Source organism: Palaemon carinicauda, chromosome 5 (genome assembly GCF_036898095.1).
Source record: "Palaemon carinicauda isolate YSFRI2023 chromosome 5, ASM3689809v2, whole genome shotgun sequence".
Taxonomy (NCBI): Eukaryota; Metazoa; Arthropoda; class Malacostraca; order Decapoda; family Palaemonidae; genus Palaemon; species Palaemon carinicauda.
The window spans coordinates 148,851,028-148,871,027 of record NC_090729.1 but is presented as its reverse complement, the minus strand read 5'-3'; the positions used below and the strand labels follow the sequence as shown (position 1 = coordinate 148,871,027).

Sequence of the window (20,000 nt, the reverse complement as noted above, 5' to 3'; positions counted from 1 at the left end):
TGGCCAGAAACACTCCCCCTTCAACAGAAACTCCGGACCTTTTTTCCACCTTTCAGACTGCTTGGAACGTGTTGCATCGTCTGCTGGGTTCTCCCCAGAGTTAACGTACCTCCACTCTTTCTGATCACTGCCCTCCCTTATCATAGAGACACGGTTTGCCACAAATGTCTGGTATCTGGCCTGATCGTTCCTAATATAGCGCAAGACGGTCGTTGAGTCAGTCCAATAATAGACCCCATCTACCCTGAAATCTATCATGGTCAGAATAGTGTTTCCTAGTCTTAAGGCCAGCACCGCTGCACTAAGTTCTAGGCGGGGCACCGAAACATGCTTCAATGGTGCTACCCTTGCCTTTCCCATGATGAATCTGCAAGATACGTTTCCCCACGGATCCGAGACCCGCAAGTATGCCACTACTCTCAAAGCCCTGACGCTTGCATCTGAGAACAAATGCAACTGTACTAGGGTGGCTGATTCCCATGGAATAACCTTCAGGCTTCTGGGCACACTGGTCCCGCTGGTCTGGCTCAGCCTCTTTGCCCACGCCTTGATACGGTCCATAGTGTCAGTGTCCAACTCCATGTCCCAGGCTATCTTTAATCGGCAGAGGTCCTGCATGATGACCCTACCCTCGATTAAAACTGGCGCCAATATCCCGAGTGGATCGTAAATCGAGGCTATGGCTGACAACAGGTCCCGCTTAGTCCTTGGGACTGATATTAGCTCTGCGCGGACACCCAATTCATCAGTGGCCAAGTCCCACTGCACTCCCAAAGCCTTTGTCTTATGTGACTCTGATCCCTCTTTAAACTCTGAGGTGCTCCTACTGTACCACTCCCTAGGGATCGATGACATAACCTCCACGCAAGGGCTGCTGAACTTTGTCAATGTAAACCCCCCTTTCTTGCAGAGCTCTTTAACCTCCAACAAATTGACTAACAGTGCATCTTTGCGATCCTCGGCTCTCAAGCAGTCATCTACATAAAAATTGTTGGCAACTGTGAACCGTGCTTCCTCTTTGTCGTGTGTCACTGGGAAAATTACATACAATGAGAAATTCATATGGACAATTCTTCAATTAATGAAAAACTAAAAATGTCGACGAGTACTAAATAACCCACAACGAAGACCCCCTCACCCTACAGTCAAATTTTCGTCCCCCCTTTTGTGGTACAGCGTGGGTGGAACTCTGAAGAAGCACGTGGTCCCTCTGGAAAGCTGAGAAGAAGATCAAGTCGTCTGCCGACATCGCGCAACAAGCTAAGTGGAAGGAAAAGTTATAATGGGCGCAATTAGGTATTGTCTGCATCGTTAAGGTGTTGCTGTCAACGCGTGTGAAAGATTTCATTCACAGGACCCAGATTTATGAGGGTATTAAATGTTCCTAAGTTGTAAGGCGTGATTAGCTGATTCCCAAGTAAGATGATCGACGAAGTTCATTAAGGAAATTGTCCTGTTGTGTAATATTTAGAATGAAAATTATTTGTGTTTTTTATGACAGAGGAGTTGATGTTTAATTAAAAATAGTATGGAAATTTTGCATTTGGACTTGAGTAGTTTATTTGTTAGGCAAATATCTCGAAGGTGAGCAGGAACAGATGTATGTAGTGCATTAAGACTTGGAAGAGGTCAGAATGTTGTGTTCTCAGGTCATTATTCATGTATTTTGAGTTGATAAAGTGATATCTGATCGTCAAGGGAAACCTTGTGGAATTTTATAATGTGGTCCCTTGGTTCTGTGTTGGTTTAGGTATAATCGTCTATAGGTCCTCACAACTGGTTTAGATTAATGGTATCACGGGTTTGATTTAATACATAATTCTATTCTGTGTGTGGCATGAAAACATTTCTTGGAAGATCCAATTTAAAACCCATTCAAATGAGAACTTAGCACGTAACGTTACGGTTACCCAATTTAACTTTACTGATTTGAGGAATATCCATATGAAGAAACCACTTCCAACGTCGGTTACGGGCGCTGTAATCCTAAGCCAATGGTCACTAGTTTTCTCAGTTTGACAGCTGTTAGTTTGCTGCATGCTGCATGGTATTAGAACTTAGGCATAACAAGGATGGGTTTAGTTATTTCATAGAAGTTATTTCAGGTAGGAGTTCTTTCAGGTAAAGGTTGGGATATGTCAAATAGAAGTTATTTCAGGTAGGAGTTCTTTCAGGTAAAGGCTGGGATATGTCAAATAGAAGTTATTTCAGGTAGGAGTTCTTTCAGGTAAAGGCTGGGAGATGTCAAATAGAAGTTATTTCAGGTAAAGGCTGGGATATGTCAAATAGAAATTATTTCAGGTAGGAGTTCTTTCAAGTTAAGGCTGGGATATGTCAAATAGAAGTTATTTCAGGTAAAGGCTGGGAGATGTCAAATAGAAGTTATTTCAGGTAAAGGCTGGGATATGTCAAATAGAAGTTATTTCAGGTAGGAGTTCTTTCAGGTAAAGGCTGGGATATGTCAAATAGAAGTTATTTCAGGTAGGAGTTCTTTCAAGTAAAGGCTGGGATATGTCAAATAGAAGTTATTTCAGGTAAGGGCTGGGATATGTCAAATAGAATATCTTTCAGGTAGGATGCTGGGCCACGAGACATTGATACATTTAGGGACAGTCTCTAGGCTTAGAGGATTTAGGCAGCCGCAACATAGGTACTGTTGGTGGTCTTCATTGAATAGTGCAGGTTCTCGGCCACTCATCGGTTAGGTCAGCTACGATTCAACTAGGGAATTTTGTTAGCTCATAGGGAGTGCCGGAACGGGGCCTAGGAAAATGGAGACCCTAAAGGTTGCGCAATTGAGAGAGGAGTTGGAAGTTAGAGGCCTCCCAAGAGGAGGGAACAAGTCTGAATTGTGTCAGCGTCTAAGTGAAGCCCTAGAGAAGGATGGCGTAGAGGTACAGGAGTTTTTGCGGGGACTTGGGGTTAGGCAGGAGAGTGGGGTTAATCAGGGCCATAAGGTAGGTGAGTGCACTGAAGAGCCCAGGGAAGAGGAAGGACATTTAAATTTGGGGGATAGTGCATCAGTCATTGGTATGCAATCTGTTGCTTCCGGGAGATCTCAGCGGTCGGGCGCGAGTTCTACTGGGAGCAGACATGCAGTATTAGCTGCTTCTAGAGCCAGGTTGGCAGCACAATTACGGCCGATGAAGGAGATAGACGCCATAGAGCGAGAGGAAGCAGCGCTAAAGGCTAGGAGGGAGAGGGTCGGTTTAGAGGCAGAGTTAGCTGGAGTGGAGGCAGAGGAGAAGGCCCTGAGAGCCATCAGAGTAAAAGAAAAGTAAATAAGTCACCTCCCTAGGGTAAGAGAACACACAAGCCCTGATGTAAGCAGGAGTGAGAGACCCATGCATTTGAATACAGAAGCGCCCGAGATTGGGTTAAGTGGATGCCGTTGCTCGGGCGAGAATGAGCAAAGGGACTTGAGCAATAGGGAAATCATGCAGGCGCTAATCTCTTGCAACCTTAAAAGCTTGATACCCAAGCAGGATATTGTTAAGTTTGATGGGGATCGTACAAAGTATTTTAAGTTCATTCGCTCATTTGATGAAGTCTTTAGTAGCCAGTTGACGAATGATAAGGAAAGGCTAAGGTATCTGGATTTATACACGACAGGCATGCCAAACGATATTGTAGCATCTTGCATCCACTTGGAAGCTTCAGAAGGCTATAAGCAGGCAAGGAAGTTGCTGGAGGAGCGATATGGAAACCTAGAACAGATAGCCACCGCGTTTGTGGAAAAGATCATTAAATGGAAATATATTAGGGAAAACAACGCGGAAGAGTATGACGAGTACTCGGTGGCACTCAAAACTTGCAGAAATGCAATTTCGTGCGTCCCTTATGGCATTGCCGAATTACAAAATCCAAAAACAATGAGGTTGATCATTAGCAAGTTCTCCTTAGGGGTGCAGACTCGATGGTGGAGAGTTGCTGATAAGATTAATGAAAAAAAAAAGAGGACTGTGTCGTTTGATGATTTGGTGAGTTTCATTGAAGGAGAGGCTAGGGTCTTGAACCTATTTCAGAGGGGCAGAAGGGAAGACACCCCTCGGGTAGGAGAAGGAAAAGCACCAATCAAGGCTGAGTGTTCAACTAAGGCTAGGAAAGTTTCATGTAACAGAACTGCCCCGCTTTCATGTTGGTACTGTACAGGACCCCATATAGTGGATGAATGCCACCAAATATCTCAAATGGGACCTGAGGAAAAACTGGGAGCCATAAGGGAGTTGGGGCTCTGTTTTGGCTGTCTGAGAAGTGGTCATAGGTCTCAGTATTGCAGAAACAGGAAAAGTTGCAACATATGCAATGGGAATCACCCAACGCTGTTGCATCAACACAAGGAAGTAGAAGTGGTCCAAGGAGCAGAAGTGGTCCAAGAAGTAGAAGTGATAGGATCTGAGCACTCAAATAGAGCCTTAGTGGCTCAGGAGGAAGGAACACATAACAAAATTGCTATGTTCAGGGCGGTTAGAGGAGGTAGCATTGGTACAGGGATGTCAGTTGTGCCGATAAGGATTAGGTCAAGGGAAGGAAGGGAGGTTTTCACGAAGGCTTTCTTGGACAATGGGAGTTCCACATGCTTTGTCTCGGAAGCTTTAATGCAGACTCTCGGCAGCACTGAGAGGCAGGACGTTAAGGTGAATGTTGAAACCATCAACGGAGTAGGGGAAGTTGCATGCAGTCTAGTCTCGGGATTGTCAGTATTGGACTATGAGGGCAAGACTTGCATTACACTCCCCCCGGTGTTGAGTGCCCCTCGCATACCGATTGATGAGTGCGATGTGGTCAGGTCCAGAGATCTGGAACGATGGCCACACTTGCGAGAGATTTACATCCCAGAGGTAGAAGCTGAGGTAGGTTTATTAATTGGGAACAATGTGCCTCACCTACTTGAGCCAAGGGAAGTTATTAATTCAACACGCCTCCATGAACCCCATGCCATACGAACATTATTGGGCTGGGTGGTATGTGGAGCAAAGGACAAAGGGAGACAAGAGCATGTCAATAAGATCCAAGTGACAAGCAAGCGCCTTGAGTTAGACCGCATGCTGGTGGAGAGTTACAATCGCGAGTATGACGATGTTGCATCTAACAGAAGGGAAATGTCTGCAGAGGACAGGAAATGGCTAGAGATAATAGAGAAAGGGGTTAGAAAGAAAGGAAGAACTTACGAGGTACCATTGCCTCTGCGTGGCAATCATGGGCCATTGCCAGAAACAAGGGACATCGCATTGCGCCGTATGCACAGCCTTCGTAAGAAGCTAGTGAAGGATGGTAACTACGCTAAGCAGTATAGTGCCTTCATGAGAGAGATGCAACAGAAAGGCTATGCTGAGCGAGTGACTGCAGCCAGCCAGGGAAATGTGTGGTACATTCATCATTCTGGTGTGCAACATCCAGACAAGCCAGACAAGGTCCGTGTTGTATTTGACTGTGCAAGCAAGGTGGAGGGTATATCCTTAAATGACCTACTCTTGCAGGGACCTGATATGATGAACTCTCTGTTGGGTGTGTTGGTAAAGTTTAGGGGAGGTCTATTTGCCTATACAGGAGATATAAATACTATGTTCTATCAGGTACGGGTACCAGAGCATCAGCGGGATTACCTTAGGTTCTTTTGGTGGGAAAATAGTCTTGACGAGGAACCCAAAGAGTGGAGAATGGCAGTCCACCTGTTCGGGGCCTGCTCTTCTCCGAGCATTGCAAACTTCGTGCTGAAACAGACGGCAAGCGACTTTGGGAATGAATTTTCAGGACGAAGTTTGCAATGCTCGGAGAAGAGCAGGCCCCGAACAGGTGGACTGCCATTCTCCACTCTTTGGGTTCCTCGTCAAGACTATTTTCCCACCAAAAGAACCTAAGGTAATCCCGCTGATGCTCTGGTACCCGTACCTGATAGAACATAGTATTTATATCTCCTGTATAGGCAAATAGACCTCCCCTAAACTTTACCAACACACCCAACAGAGAGTTCATCATATCAGGTCCCTGCAAGAGTAGGTCATTTAAGGATATACCCTCCACCTTGCTTGCACAGTCAAATACAACACGGACCTTGTCTGGCTTGTCTGGATGTTGCACACCAAAATGAGGAATGTACCACACATTTCCCTGGCTGGCTGCAGTCACTCGCTCAGCATAGCCTTTCTGTTGCATCTCTCTCATGAAGGCACTATACTGCTTAGCGTAGTTACCATCCTTCACTAGCTTCTTACGAAGGCTGTGCATACGGCGCAATGCAATGTCCCTTGTTTCTGGCAATGGCCCATGATTGCCACGCAGAGGCAATGGTACCTCGTAAGTTCTTCCTTTCTTTCTAACCCCTTTCTCTATTATCTCTAGCCATTTCCTGTCCACTGCAGACATTTCCCTTCTGTTAGATGCAACATCGTCATACTCACGATTGTAACTCTCCACCAGCATGCGGTCTAACTCAAGGCGCTTGCTTGTCACTTGGATCTTATTGACATGCTCTTGTCCCCCTTTGTCCTTTGCTCCACATACCACCCAGCCCAATAATGTTCGTATGGCATGGGGTTCATGGAGGCGTGTTGAATTAATAACTTCCCTTGGCTCAAGTAGGTGAGGCACATTGTTCCTAATTAATAAACCTACCTCAGCTTCTACCTCTGGGATGTAAATCTCTCGCAAGTGTGGCCATCGTTCCAGATCTCTGGACCTGACCACATCGCACTCATCAATCGGTATGCGAGGGGCACTCAACACCGGGGGGAGTGTAATGCAAGTCTTGCCCTCATAGTCCAATGCTGACAATCCCGAGACTAGACTGCATGCAACTTCCCCTACTCCGTTGATGTTTTCAACATTCACCTTAACGTCCTGCCTCTCAGTGCTGCCTAGGGTCTGCATTAAAGCTTCCGAGACAAAGCATGTGGAACTCCCATTGTCCAAGAAAGCCTTCGTGAAAACCTCCCTTCCTTCCCTTGACCTAATCCTTATCGGCACAACTGACATCCCTGTACCAATGCTACCTCCTCTAACCGCCCTGAACATAGCAATTTTGTTATGTGTTCCTTCCTCCTGAGCCACTAATGCTCTATTTGAGTGCTCAGATCCTATCACTTCTACTTCTTGGACCACTTCTGCTCCTTGGACCACTTCTACTTCCTGGTGTCGATGCAACAGCGTTGGGTGATTCCCATTGCATATGTTGCAACTTTTCCTGTTTCTGCAATACTGAGACCTATGACCACTTCTCAGACAGCCAAAACAGAGCCCCAACTCCCTTATGGCTCCCAGTTTTTCCTCAGGTCCCATTTGAGATATTTGGTGGCATTCATCCACTATATGGGGTCCTGTACAGTACCAACATGAAAGCGGGGCAGTTCTGTTACATGAAACTTTCCTAGCCTTAGTTGAACACTCAGCCTTGATTGGTGCTTTTCCTTCTCCTACCCGAGGGGTGTCTTCCCTTCTGCCCCTCTGAAATAGGTTCAAGACCCTAGCCTCTCCTTCAATGAAACTCACCAAATCTTCAAACGACACAGTCCTCTTTTTTTTCATTAATCTTATCAGCAACTCTCCACCATCGAGTCTGCACCCCTAAGGAGAACTTGCTTATGATCAACCTCATTGTTTTTGGATTTTGTAATTCGGCAATGCCATAAGAGACGCACGAAATTGCATTCCTGCAAGTTTTGAGTGCCACCGAGTACTCGTCATACTCTTCCGCGTTGTTTTCCCTTATATATTTCCATTTAATGATCTTTTCCACAAACGCGGTGGCTATCTGTTCTAGGTTTCCATATCGCTCCTCCAGCAACTTCCTTGCCTGCTTATAGCCCTCTGAAGCTTCCAAGTGGATGCAAGATGCTACAATATCGTTTGGCATGCCTGTCGTGTATAAATCCAGATACCTCAGCCTTTCCTTATCATTCGTCAACTGGCTACTAAAGACTTCATCAAATGAGCGAATGAACTTAAAATACTTTGTACGATCCCCATCAAACTTAACGATATCCTGCTTGGGTATCAAGCTTTTAAGGTTGCAAGAGATTAGCGCCTGCATGACTTCCCTATTGCTCAAGTCCCTTTGGTCATTCTCGCCCGAGCAACGGTATCCACTTAACCCAATCTCGGGCGCTTCTGTATTCAAATGCATGGGTTTCTCACTCCCGCTTACATCAGGGCTTGTGTGTTCTCTTACCCTAGGGAGGTGAGTTATTTCCTTTTCTTTTACTTTGATGGCTCTCAGGGCCTTCTCCTCTGCCTCCACTCCAGCTAACTCTGCCTCTAAACCGACCCTCTCCCTCCTAGCCTTTAGCGCTGCTTCCTCTCGCTCTATGGCGTCTATCTCCTTCATCGGCCGTAATTGTGCTGCCAACCTGGCTCTAGAAGCAGCTAATACTGCATGTCTGCTCCCAGTAGAACTCGCGCGCGACTGCTGAGATCTCCCGGAAGCAACAGATTGTATACCAATGACTGATGCGCTATCCCCCAAATTTAAATGTCCTTCCTCTTCCCTGGGCTCTTCAGTGCACTCACCTACCTTATGGCCCTGATTAACCCCACTCTCCTGCCTAACCTCAAGTCCCCGCAAAAACTCCTGTACCTCTACGCCATCCTTCTCTAGGGCTTCACTTAGACGCTGACACAATTCAGACTTGTTCCCTCCTCTTGGGAGGCCTCTAACTTCCAACTCCTCTCTCAATTGCGCAACCTTTAGGGTCTCCATTTTCCTAGGCCCCGTTCCGGCACTCCCTATGAGCTAACAAAATTCCCTAGTTGAATCGTAGCTGACCTAACCGATGAGTGGCCGAGAACCTGCACTATTCAATGAAGACCACCAACAGTACCTATGTTGCGGCTGCCTAAATCCTCTAAGCCTAGAGACTGTCCCTAAATGTATCAATGTCTCGTGGCCCAGCATCCTACCTGAAAGATCTTCTATTTGACATATCCCAGCCCTTACCTGAAATAACTTCTATTTGACATATCCCAGCCTTTACTTGAAAGAACTCCTACATGAAATAACTTCTATTTGACATATCCCAGCCTTTACCTGAAAGAACTCCTACCTGAAATAACTTCTATTTGACATATCCCAGCCTTTACCTGAAATAACTTCTATTTGACATCTCCCAGCCTTTACCTGAAATAACTTCTATTTGACATATCCCAGCCTTTACTTGAAAGAACTCCTACCTGAAATAACTTCTATTTGACATATCCCAGCCTTTACCTGAAATAACTTCTATTTGACATCTCCCAGCCTTTACCTGAAAGAACTCCTACCTGAAATAACTTCTATTTGACATATCCCAGCCTTTACCTGAAAGAACTCCTACCTGAAATAACTTCTATTTGACATATCCCAACCTTTACCTGAAAGAACTCCTACCTGAAATAACTTCTATGAAATAACTAAACCCCTCCTTGTTATGCCTAAGTTCTAATACCATGCAGCATGCAGCAAACTAACAGCTGTCAAACTGAGAACTCTAGTGACCATTGGCTTAGGATTACAGCGCCCGTAACCGACATTGGAAGTGGTTTCTTCATATGGATATTCCTCAAATTGGTAAAGTTAAATTGGGTAACCGTAACGTTACGTGCTAAGTTCTCATTTGAATGGGTTTTAAATTGGATCTTCCAAGAAATGTTTTCATGCCACACACAGAATAAACTTATGTATTAAATCAAACCCGTGATACCATTAATCTAAACCAGTTATGAGGACCTATAGACGATTATACCTAAATCAATACAGAACCAAGGGACCACATTATAAAATTCCACAAGGTTTCCCTCGACGATCAGATATCACTTTATCAACTCAAAATACATGAATAATGACCTGAGAACACAACATTCTGACCTCTTCCAAGTCTTAATGCACTACATACATCTGTTCCTGCTCACCTTCGAGATATTTGCCTAACAAATAAACTACTCAAGTCCAAATGCAAAATTTCCATACTATTTTTAATTAAACATCAACTCCTCTGTCATAAAAAACACAAATAATTGTCACTCTAAATATTACACAACAGGACAATTTCCTTAATGAACTTCGTCGATCATCTTACTTGGGAATCAGCTAATCACGCCTTACAACTTAGGAACATTTAATACCCTCATAAATCTGGGTCCTGTGAATGAAATCTTTCACACGCGTTGACAGCAACACCTTAACGATGCAGACAATTCCTAATTGCGCCCATTATAACTTTTCCTTCCACTTAGCTTGTTGCGCGATGTCGGCAGACGACTTGATCTTCTTCTCAGCTTTCCAGAGGGACCACGTGCTTCTACAGAGTTCCACCCACGCTGTACCACAAAAGGGGGGACGAAAATTTGACTGTAGGGTGAGGGGGTCTTCGTTGTGGGTTATTTAGTACTCGTCAACATTTTTGGTTTTTTATTGTCGCGTGTCACTGGAAAAATTACATACAATGAGAAATTCATATGGACAATTCTTCAATTAATAAAAAACTAAACATATAAAAAATAACAAATTAAAAAAAAAAATCAACAAAAGTAAAATCATAATGATTAATAAAAAAAAAACATATTTAAAGAAAACCCTATTCTCTACACATTTCAAACAACATTATTGGAAACCTCTATTGCTATATCTGGTTAATTGTGATTCCTTTGTATTCTATTTCTTACATGTTACACATTTTTATTAATATTTCCAATAAAGGCCTCTAGTATAATAACTTGATTAAAAAATTCGTAATACTAGGTGGGTGAATCCCTTGGTTCTGCTATATGAACTCTATAGAAATAAGCACTAAGCATTAATAGACATCATTAAGTCATGAGAGAATTTCACTAAATAGTTATTCGATGTGTGGCATATTCTATCTAGCTTAATCCCTTACGAACTCTATTTTCCCTCCTTAAATTATAAAAGACCTCTTGATAACATCTCTTACTTACAATTTTGTTTGTGTCCACCGTAAAGACCGTCCACCTATGCAGAATCATAATGATTAATAAAAAAAAACATATTTAAAGAAAACCCTATTCTCTACACATTTCAAACAACATTATCGGAAACCTCTATAGCTATATCTCGTTAATTGTGATTCCTTTGTATTCTATTTCTTGCATGTTACACATTTTTATTAATATTTCCAATAAAGGCCTCTAGTATAATAACTTGATTACAAAATTCGTAATACTAGGTGGGTGAATCCCTTGGTTCTGCTATATGAACTCTATAGAAATAAGCACTAAGCATTAATAGACATCATTAAGTCATGAGAGAATTTCACTAAATAGTTATTCGATGTGTGGCATATTCTATCTAGCTTAATCCCTTACGAACTCTATTTTCCCTCCTTAAATTGTAAAAGACCTCTTGATAACATCTCTTACTTACAATTTTGTTTGTGTCCACCGTAAAGACCGTCCACCTCTCTCCCCTAAATGGGCCCCCGGGTATGTTCCTGCCGAGGGTAAGCGACCGTTAGGACAAACCCCTCACCTTATCTCATGTTTCTATATTTCACTATTAACATCCCTTAAGCTATTGTTATTTAAACAGCAACCCTGACAACCCTTTTTTTGTCTTTAACTCTAAGAACAATGTGCTTTCTTACCTTATATTATAATTCCATCTTAAAGTCGTCGATGTCAATTCTCTCCAAAACACGTCTGCTCTCTATGGCTACCCTGCGATCAAGAACAACCTGTCGCTTTCCCAAGCGCTTGAGCAGGGCTATGGCGGGAGATGGCTGAATGGTTCTTTTGTTTTCTTTGTTACTAACATATAAAAGGTGTCCCCAAAATTATTGTTTATGACTAAAACTTCCTCATTTTAATTTTCTTATTATTTTATAACGTGTATGCCTCTATTAGTGACCGAAATTTAATTACAAATTTTGGATTTACCATGAATAGTCATTCAAAGTTGCGCAGGGAAAAGGTGAAATTTCCCTGAGTGAAATTTTCCCTGCATGAGACATCCCTGCGTTTACATATATATATATATATATATATATATATATATATATATATATATATATATATATATATATATATATATATATATATATATATATATATATATATATATATATATATATATATATATATGTATATGTGTGTATACACATGTATATATGCATAAACACACACACACACACACACACACACACATATATATATATATATATATATATATATATATATATATATATATATATATATATATATATGTATATATATATATAAATATATATATATATATATATATATATATATATATATATATATATATATATATATATATATATATATATATATATATATATGTATATATATATATATATATATATATATATATATATATATATATATATATATATATATATATATATATATATATATATGCATATATACATATAAAGTATATATACAGTATATATTCTTATACATACATACATACATACATACATACATATTATATACATATATGTATATATATATATATATATATATATATATATATATATATATATATATATATATATATATATATATATATATATATATATATATATATATATATGTGCATATATACATATAAAGTATATATATTTATACATACATACATACATACATACATACATACTTACATACACACACACACACACACACACACACACACATATATATATATATATATATATATATATATATATATATATATATATATATATATATATAGTAATAAAGCATTACATACACACACACCTATATATATATATATATATATATATATATATATATATATATATATATATATATATATATATATATATATATATATATATATATATATATATATATATATATATATATATATATATATATATATATATATATATATATATATAGGTGTGTGTGTATGTAATGCTTTATTACTACAATTGTTGTGATAAAAATCTACTAGAATATTCAATTCCATTAATCTATAGTGATCCAAGCTTATAGCTGTCTGTGTCAATGGTTTGATTTGGTTTGCATAACTAATAACAAATAGCAGAAAATCTACAAAGTTTCCAATATAAAATTTACCAGTTTCATTACCAGATCTATTATCGCGAAGTGACTTCACTAATAATCATAAGAAATTCGAGATGATATATTAAATGTAAAATATATATAAAAAGTCGAAAATGTTAAGGGTCAGCAGGGCCGGCCCAATCCTATTTGGGAATACTAAGCAGGACTAGATATGGGGGTCCCACTAATCCCAATCATCACCACCGAATTTACTTGTTCTTAATCCTTTCATTCAGTATAAAGGCATCACTACCCACATAGGGGAAATAAATTCACAATATAGTCCACTCTTATTCACATCTTATAAATTTTAGAGTGGCGTATTGAGTGGTATATTGAACTTCTATTCGTAAGTAACAGAACAAATCAGCAAGCAAAATCCACATTTACAATGAAATAAGTTACTCAGTTTCATTGCTATATCTTTTTAAAAAGTGAAGTAGTTCTGCAGGAATACAGATGGGCACTTTGAATAAAACAAAATAACATACGTTTATTTTATTAAATAAGATTTGTTGTAAAAAAAAATTATAAATTAAATTGCTTAAAAAACTTACACTTTAATGTGTGCACAAAATTAACGTATATTCTCAACAATGTAACAGTAACTGTTAGAAAAATCAAGACGAATAATCATGTCTGAAAATTATGCACAAAAGTGGTAGATGTGACGATGAACCTTAACCTAAAACCTACTAGTGCAGGCATACAGAATTTATTTACTTTTCACCTCATTTTATTTTGTAATATGTAGAAGACACTAACTGGTATTTTTGTAACCAAAGTTACTAAACTATTTCAGTATTTAGATTATTTTTGGAGTCTTTGTTTCATAGCTTTCCTGGAGGCAATGTCCTGTATGACACTGTTGTTTGTGATATCTAGGCCAGTTTAGTTATTGATGCTAATAATTACAGATCCATTAGTCTTTTATGTGCCATAGTAGATCTAAAGTAAGTTTTCATTCCCGCTATACCACTTCGCCTCCTGTCCTTTTTGACTGATAGGACCTTCAAAGGTGGACAATATGGTAGGCCCATCCCTACATGGAAATAAATGTTTATAAACATACATACATACATACATATATATATATATATATATATATATATATATATATATATATATATATATATATATATATATATATATATATATATATATATATATATATATGTAATAGTTAGTTATTACATGTTTAAAACACATGACATAATATGTCATTGTGGAAGAAGAAGCTAGCGTGAGATTTGCTGTAGTCAGACAAATTCATAACAGGATGCATTTTGCATCTCTCAGCAATGTAACATTTTTATGAAGCATAAACACAAATGCATACCGTGTGAAAGATTGTGTCGCCACCGGATGCAGGTGTCTTCCTAGACTAATGTAAAGTTTACATATTGTGTTTAAATGCTGAGATAACTAAATATACGATATCTGTGATATCGATATTTTAAGCAGTTCTCATCTATACTTCACCTGAATTGGTCATCCGACCAAACCAGCTATACTCCTGTGATGGAGATGTTAACACTGTTGTTTTTAGGGAATAAACCATTTTAAAGTTAACATGCTTGACTTTATTTCAAGACTCAACATCTCAAACAACACATACTCAATGTGTGTTAATAACAGTAGCACACTAATATATATATATATATATATATATATATATATATATATATATATATATATATATATATATATATATATATATATATATATATATATATATATAAAAGATATATATATATATATATATATATATATATATATATATATATATATATATATATATATACATATATGTATATATATATATGTATATATATATATATATATATGCATATATATATATATACATATATATATATATATATATATATATATATATATATATATATATATATATATATATATATATATATATATATATATATATATATATATATACATACATATATATATATATATATATATATATATATATATATATATATATATATATATATATATATATATATATATATGTGTGTGTGTGTGTGTGTGTATGTATGTGTATGTGTGTGTGTCTGTGTGTGTGAGTGTTTGTGCATGCGCACGCAATAAAACATCTGCAAACAAAAAAGGATAATAATATATACTGGGAATTTAAATTTACTATTTCTTTCCCTATCGAAAAGGACAAAATATTGCCATTAAAGATAATTATTGATCACCCTTGTAACAGGGAAAAGAGTGTCACTCTGATTAACAGAGTGTGGGTATCAATCAATAAGGGAAGCTTCAAAGGTCGTCTTTGCGGGAAAGCTGAGCAGCTTCAGGGGACTCTCCCAATCCCGTCACTAAAGTCTGTTCTAGCAACTTATGGCAGGATTGATTCAAATAGCTTTGAGAGAGAGAGAGAGAGAGAGAGAGAGAGAGAGAGAGAGAGAGAGAGAGAGAGAGAGAGAGAGAGAGAGAGAGCTTATTCACTCACATAATTTTATGGATCTCCCAAGGCGGGTACATAAGCTTATGGATAAGACGGAGAGGAAGAGAGAGAGAGAGAGAGAGAGAGAGAGAGAGAGAGAGAGAGAGAGAGAGAGAGAGAGAGAGAGAGAGCCTTACCTTATTGCCTTATTTTTTGTTTGGGTTCCCCCAGGTCCCTCAGTGTGAGGCACCTCGTATATCCACCAGAGAGTTGCTAATGCATCTTCCAGTGTATTTTGCATCTTCCAGTCTTGGATGGTCTAGGATGCATCTTAGGTATTTATCGAGCTTATTCTTTAACACATCTACGCTCACTCCTGAGATGTTTTTCTTAGATGAGCTGGCAGCGTAGTGGATTAATGTCCTGTGCGCCTTCTCAGTTTACCTGGAATGCTTTTTGGCACTATTAACCTACCTCGGCTTGCTCTTTCTGATATTTTAAGCTCCATGATGTTTTCAGCAATTACTTCTATTTGCTTCCATGCTTGTATTATCATGTAGCGTTCTCTTCTCCTTTCTAGACTGTATAGTTTTAAAAATCGCAGTCTTTCCCAGTAGTCAAGGTCCTTAACTTCTTCTATTCTAGCAGTATAGGACCTTTGTACACTCTCTATTTTCGCAATATCCTTTTGGTAGTGTGGGTACCATATCACATTGCAGTACTCGAGTGTACTATGGACATAAGTTTTGTAAAGCATAATCATGTGTTCAGCTTTTCTTGTTTTAAAGTGTCTGAATAACATTCCCATTTTTGCTTTAGATTTAGCCAACAGTGTTGCTATTTGGTCGTTGCATAACATATTCCTATTTAAAATTACACCAAGGTCTTTAATTGCTTCCTTGTTTGTGATTGTCTCATTATTAGGTCCCTTGTATGCATACACCATTCCTTTTCTGTTTCCATAATTTATTGATTCAAATTTATCGGAGTTAAATACCATCCTATTTATCTCCGCCCCTTCATATATTTTGTTTAGATCTCTTTGTAGTGAGTTCCTATCTTCATCACAAGTAATTTCTCTACTTATTCTTGTGTCATCGGCGAAACTTCTCACTACGGAGTTTTCAACATCACAGTCTATGTCTGAGATCATAATAACAAATAGCAGTGCAGCTAATACCGTACCTTGGGGCACACCAGATATTACCTGGGCTTCATCTGATTTCTCGTCATTTGCAACCACTATCTGTTTTCTGTTTTGCAGGAATTCTTTTACCCATTTTCCTATCTTTCCCACAATATTATGCTTTCTCATTTTTTTCTCCAATATGTTATGGTCTACCTTGTCAAAGGCTTTTGTAAAATCTAGATAGATCACATCTGTGTCTTTTTCATTTATCATATTATTGTATATGTTTTCATAGTGTGCTATCAGTTGGGTCTGTGTACTTTTTCCAGGTACGAAACCATGTTGACCCATATTAAACAAATTATTTTTGACCAAATGGTTCATTATTTTCTTTTTTATTACCCTCTCATACACTTTCATAATATGTGATGTTAGACTAACAGGTCTATAAATGCTTGCCTCTAGTCTTGATCCACTTTTGAAGATAGGGGTTATATAAGCTAATTTATGTTTAACATATATCTCGCTCATATCTACACTCTGTCTTAGCAGTATTGCAAGCAGCTTCGCGATAGTGTTTGCAGTTTTTTTTAACAAAATCGCTGGAACTCCATCTGGTCCGGCTGCCGAACCATTTTTAATTTCGTTTATAGCCGTGACAATATCTGCTTCATTAATATCTATATCCGTTAGATATTCAACATTTTCTTCTCTCATTTCTGTTTCATTATTCTCATTCACAATTCTTGGCGTGAACTCACTCTTATATTTTTCTGCTAATATGTTGCATATTTCCTTTTTTTCATTCGTTAGCCGTCCTTCAATTCTTAGAGGGCCTATTTCTATTCTCCTTTTATTCATCTTTTTTGCATAGGAGTAAAGTACTTTGGGGTTTCTTTTTATATTTTGAAGTGTCCTTTCTTTTAAGTCCCTTTTTTCATTTTCTTTCGACTGTATAATCTTTTGTTCTGCATTTTCTATCTTACATTTTATTTCCATCATTTTCCACAGATTTTTTTCTTTTGCAAGACTTTTCTTCCACTTTCTAATTTTCTGAAATAAGATCCTTCTGTCTCTTGGTATGCACTTCTTTTTTTTATTGTTTTTTTTCGGTACATATTTTTCAACAATTTTCTCCAGTATTTTGTACAGTATGTCCGTATTTACCTGTATATTATCACTTATAAATACATTTTTCCATTCTTTATTCAGTTCTTCATTTATTTCTGACCTTTTTATATTCTTACTGTAAAAATTATATTTTCCATATCCTTCCCAAAGTTTTGTGCTTTTATTAATTCTGTGATCACTTGCTTTGGAATGAACTATCAATTCTATGACATTGTGGTATGAAATTCCCGTGTTATACACTATTATTTCTTTAACATAATTCACCTCATTCACAAATACTAGATCTAGGACATTTTCCTTTCTTGTTGGAATGTGGTTTATTTGTTGCATATTATGTTCTAATAGCATATCTTGAAGCTTTTCAAATTGCCTCTTATCTTCTGTGCTAGTATTACTCTCTTTTTTATATGTATACATACGACCACTTTCTTCTATCCGTTCTTTCCAATCCACGAAAGGAAAGTTAAAATCTCCGGATAGGAGTATATTCCAGTCTTTATGGTTTCTACATATATCATCTATTTTTTCTATTATTATGTCAAACTCCTTAGTATTTGGGGGTCTGTAAACTACAATATTCACTAGTTTTTCAAATTCAAATTCTACCGCAATCAATTCACATTCTGTGTTGCTGTATTTTTCACAGACTTTTCCTTGATTTATGTCTCTTCCATATATTGCAGTTCCCCCTTGATTCTTATTTTTTCTGTCTGATCTATAAGTTTGGAAACCCTTTATCTGGTCATCACTGCCAGTCTCTTGGGAATACCATGTTTCACTTATATTTAATATATCTATTTTTTGAATTTGGGTTAGTTCTTTTAGGAACTCTATTTTCCTTTTAGAGTTACTCGTGACTAAACCCTGTGCATTCATCTCTATTATGGTTTGTGTTTCATTTCCATTATTTAATATTGGGAATAATATGGATTCTCCCATGCTTCCTTTCTGTTCTGATATGATGTTCTTTTCTTCATTTCTCGGAATTCTGCCATTAAAAAATCCAACTTTTCCATAATATTTGTTCTTTCGCCTTCATACTTATTTTTGTGTGTAAACCTGCAATTATCCCCATATCTGCACCAACCCCTGGCATTATATATGCATTATTTGTAGTTGGGCTCTATTTGTGGAGATTTAGGTTGAAAGGCCTTTTTTGGTGCATATTGGGGTATATACGCGGCCTGCTTTTTTGTTTCTTTTTTTGTTTCATTTTTGTTTTTCTTTTCAGTTTGCTGAGTTTTCTTACTCTCATTCATAGTTGCAGGATGCATATATCGACATTTTTTGTTGAAACTGCATCCTTTTCCTTCTTTTAGGGTTTTGCATATTTTTGGATGGAGATCTCTGCATTCGTCTCCATATCCGTCTAAATACGCACATTTACCATATATTTCATAATTATGGCATATCTTTGGATGCTTGTAGTAGCATCTTTCGCCAAATCTGCAATTCCCTCTTTTCAGCCTATTACAGACTATATCTTTCTTTTCTCTTTTTTCTTGTTCTTGCTCTTCCCTAAAAGTATGTAGTTCCGGGTAGAGTCTCTTGGGTCTATTATTTGTTTCCATCTGATAATTTATTTCTTCATAAGTATGTTGTTGGATGGCATCATAAGTTATATCAATGATTTCCTCTGCATCCTTACGCATATCCTGTTCATTTTTCTCTTCTTCTTCTTCTTCTTCTTCTTCTTCTTCTTCTTCTTCTTCTTCTTCTTCTTCTTCTTCTTCTTCAACTAATTGCAGCTTTAGTCTCGACCTAATTATATTTTCTATCCAGACTAAGCATGTTGAGCAGAATACCTTTGTGTCTCTATTTTTTATTTTTTGCTGTATTTCATCACATGTGGGATGTGTTGGAACATTACAGGCATTACATTTTCTAATCAGTTGTTGAGGTTTATTAATGGAATACCATATTCTACATGTATTACACCATTTTGGCATTCTTTTTCCCAATGCATCAATCAGCATATTCCCCATATTGGACTTGTTATTGTTCTTTGATGGAATGTGTTGATTGATGTAGACTTTCTTTATAAGTCTCTTTAACACTTGGATCTTCTTTGGAATTTCTTCAATTATTTTACTGATGTTTTCCGTAGATTTGTTCCAGTCTATTGGATCATATTGTTTCAATATGTCTGCGAATATTTTTCCGTCACACTGGTTGGAGCTGCTAGTGACATCTGTTGTCAATCGGTCGAGCTCCTGTTTCGCCAACTCATGAAATCTGCCTTTCCTGACTCCAGCGATGTCTCTCCACGAGTTGCCTGTGTTA

At 37.9% G+C, this 20,000-nt stretch overlaps 3 protein-coding genes across 3 annotated transcripts in view; 1 reads left to right on the top strand and 2 right to left on the bottom strand.

Annotated features, from left to right (window-relative positions):
- LOC137641197 (uncharacterized) overlaps window positions 1-1,249 on the bottom strand; it is a 2,461-nt gene extending 1,212 nt beyond the window's left edge. The window contains exons 1-2 of the mRNA XM_068373637.1: window positions 1,144-1,249; window positions 1-1,031 (exon numbers count right to left, since the gene is read on the bottom strand). The exon at window positions 1-1,031 is cut by the window's left edge and continues 124 nt beyond it. Of these exons, the coding sequence (XP_068229738.1) occupies window positions 1-1,031; window positions 1,144-1,249 (1,137 nt within the window). The remainder of the gene's footprint in view (window positions 1,032-1,143) is intronic.
- Window positions 1,250-3,344: 2,095 nt separating this feature from the next.
- LOC137641196 (uncharacterized) lies at window positions 3,345-5,934 on the top strand. The gene is made up of 5 exons (XM_068373635.1): window positions 3,345-3,980; window positions 4,341-4,466; window positions 4,605-4,853; window positions 4,980-5,508; window positions 5,927-5,934. The coding sequence occupies exons 1-5, from the start codon at window positions 3,345-3,347 to the stop codon at window positions 5,932-5,934; spliced, it is 1,548 nt and encodes a 515-aa protein (XP_068229736.1).
- Window positions 5,935-5,980: 46 nt separating this feature from the next.
- The window catches only part of LOC137641195 (uncharacterized), a 19,160-nt gene continuing 5,140 nt past the window's right edge, over window positions 5,981-20,000 (bottom strand). Inside the window, exons 2-5 of the mRNA XM_068373634.1 lie at window positions 7,502-8,608; window positions 6,984-7,128; window positions 6,195-6,803; window positions 5,981-5,988 (exon numbers count right to left, since the gene is read on the bottom strand). Of these exons, the coding sequence (XP_068229735.1) occupies window positions 5,981-5,988; window positions 6,195-6,803; window positions 6,984-7,128; window positions 7,502-8,608 (1,869 nt within the window). The remainder of the gene's footprint in view (window positions 5,989-6,194; window positions 6,804-6,983; window positions 7,129-7,501; window positions 8,609-20,000) is intronic.

Excerpts from the sequence above, each read along its gene's own strand:
- LOC137641196 (XM_068373635.1), top strand. The coding sequence starts at position 3,345 with ATGCATTTGAATACAGAAGCGCCCGAGATTGGGTTAAGTGGATGCCGT. Across the intron at positions 4,467-4,604 it reads AAATTGCTATGTTCAGGGCG|ACTCTCGGCAGCACTGAGAG; the intron begins GTTAGAGGAGGT and ends GCTTTAATGCAG. Across the intron at positions 4,854-4,979 it reads TCCCAGAGGTAGAAGCTGAG|GACAAAGGGAGACAAGAGCA; the intron begins GTAGGTTTATTA and ends TGTGGAGCAAAG.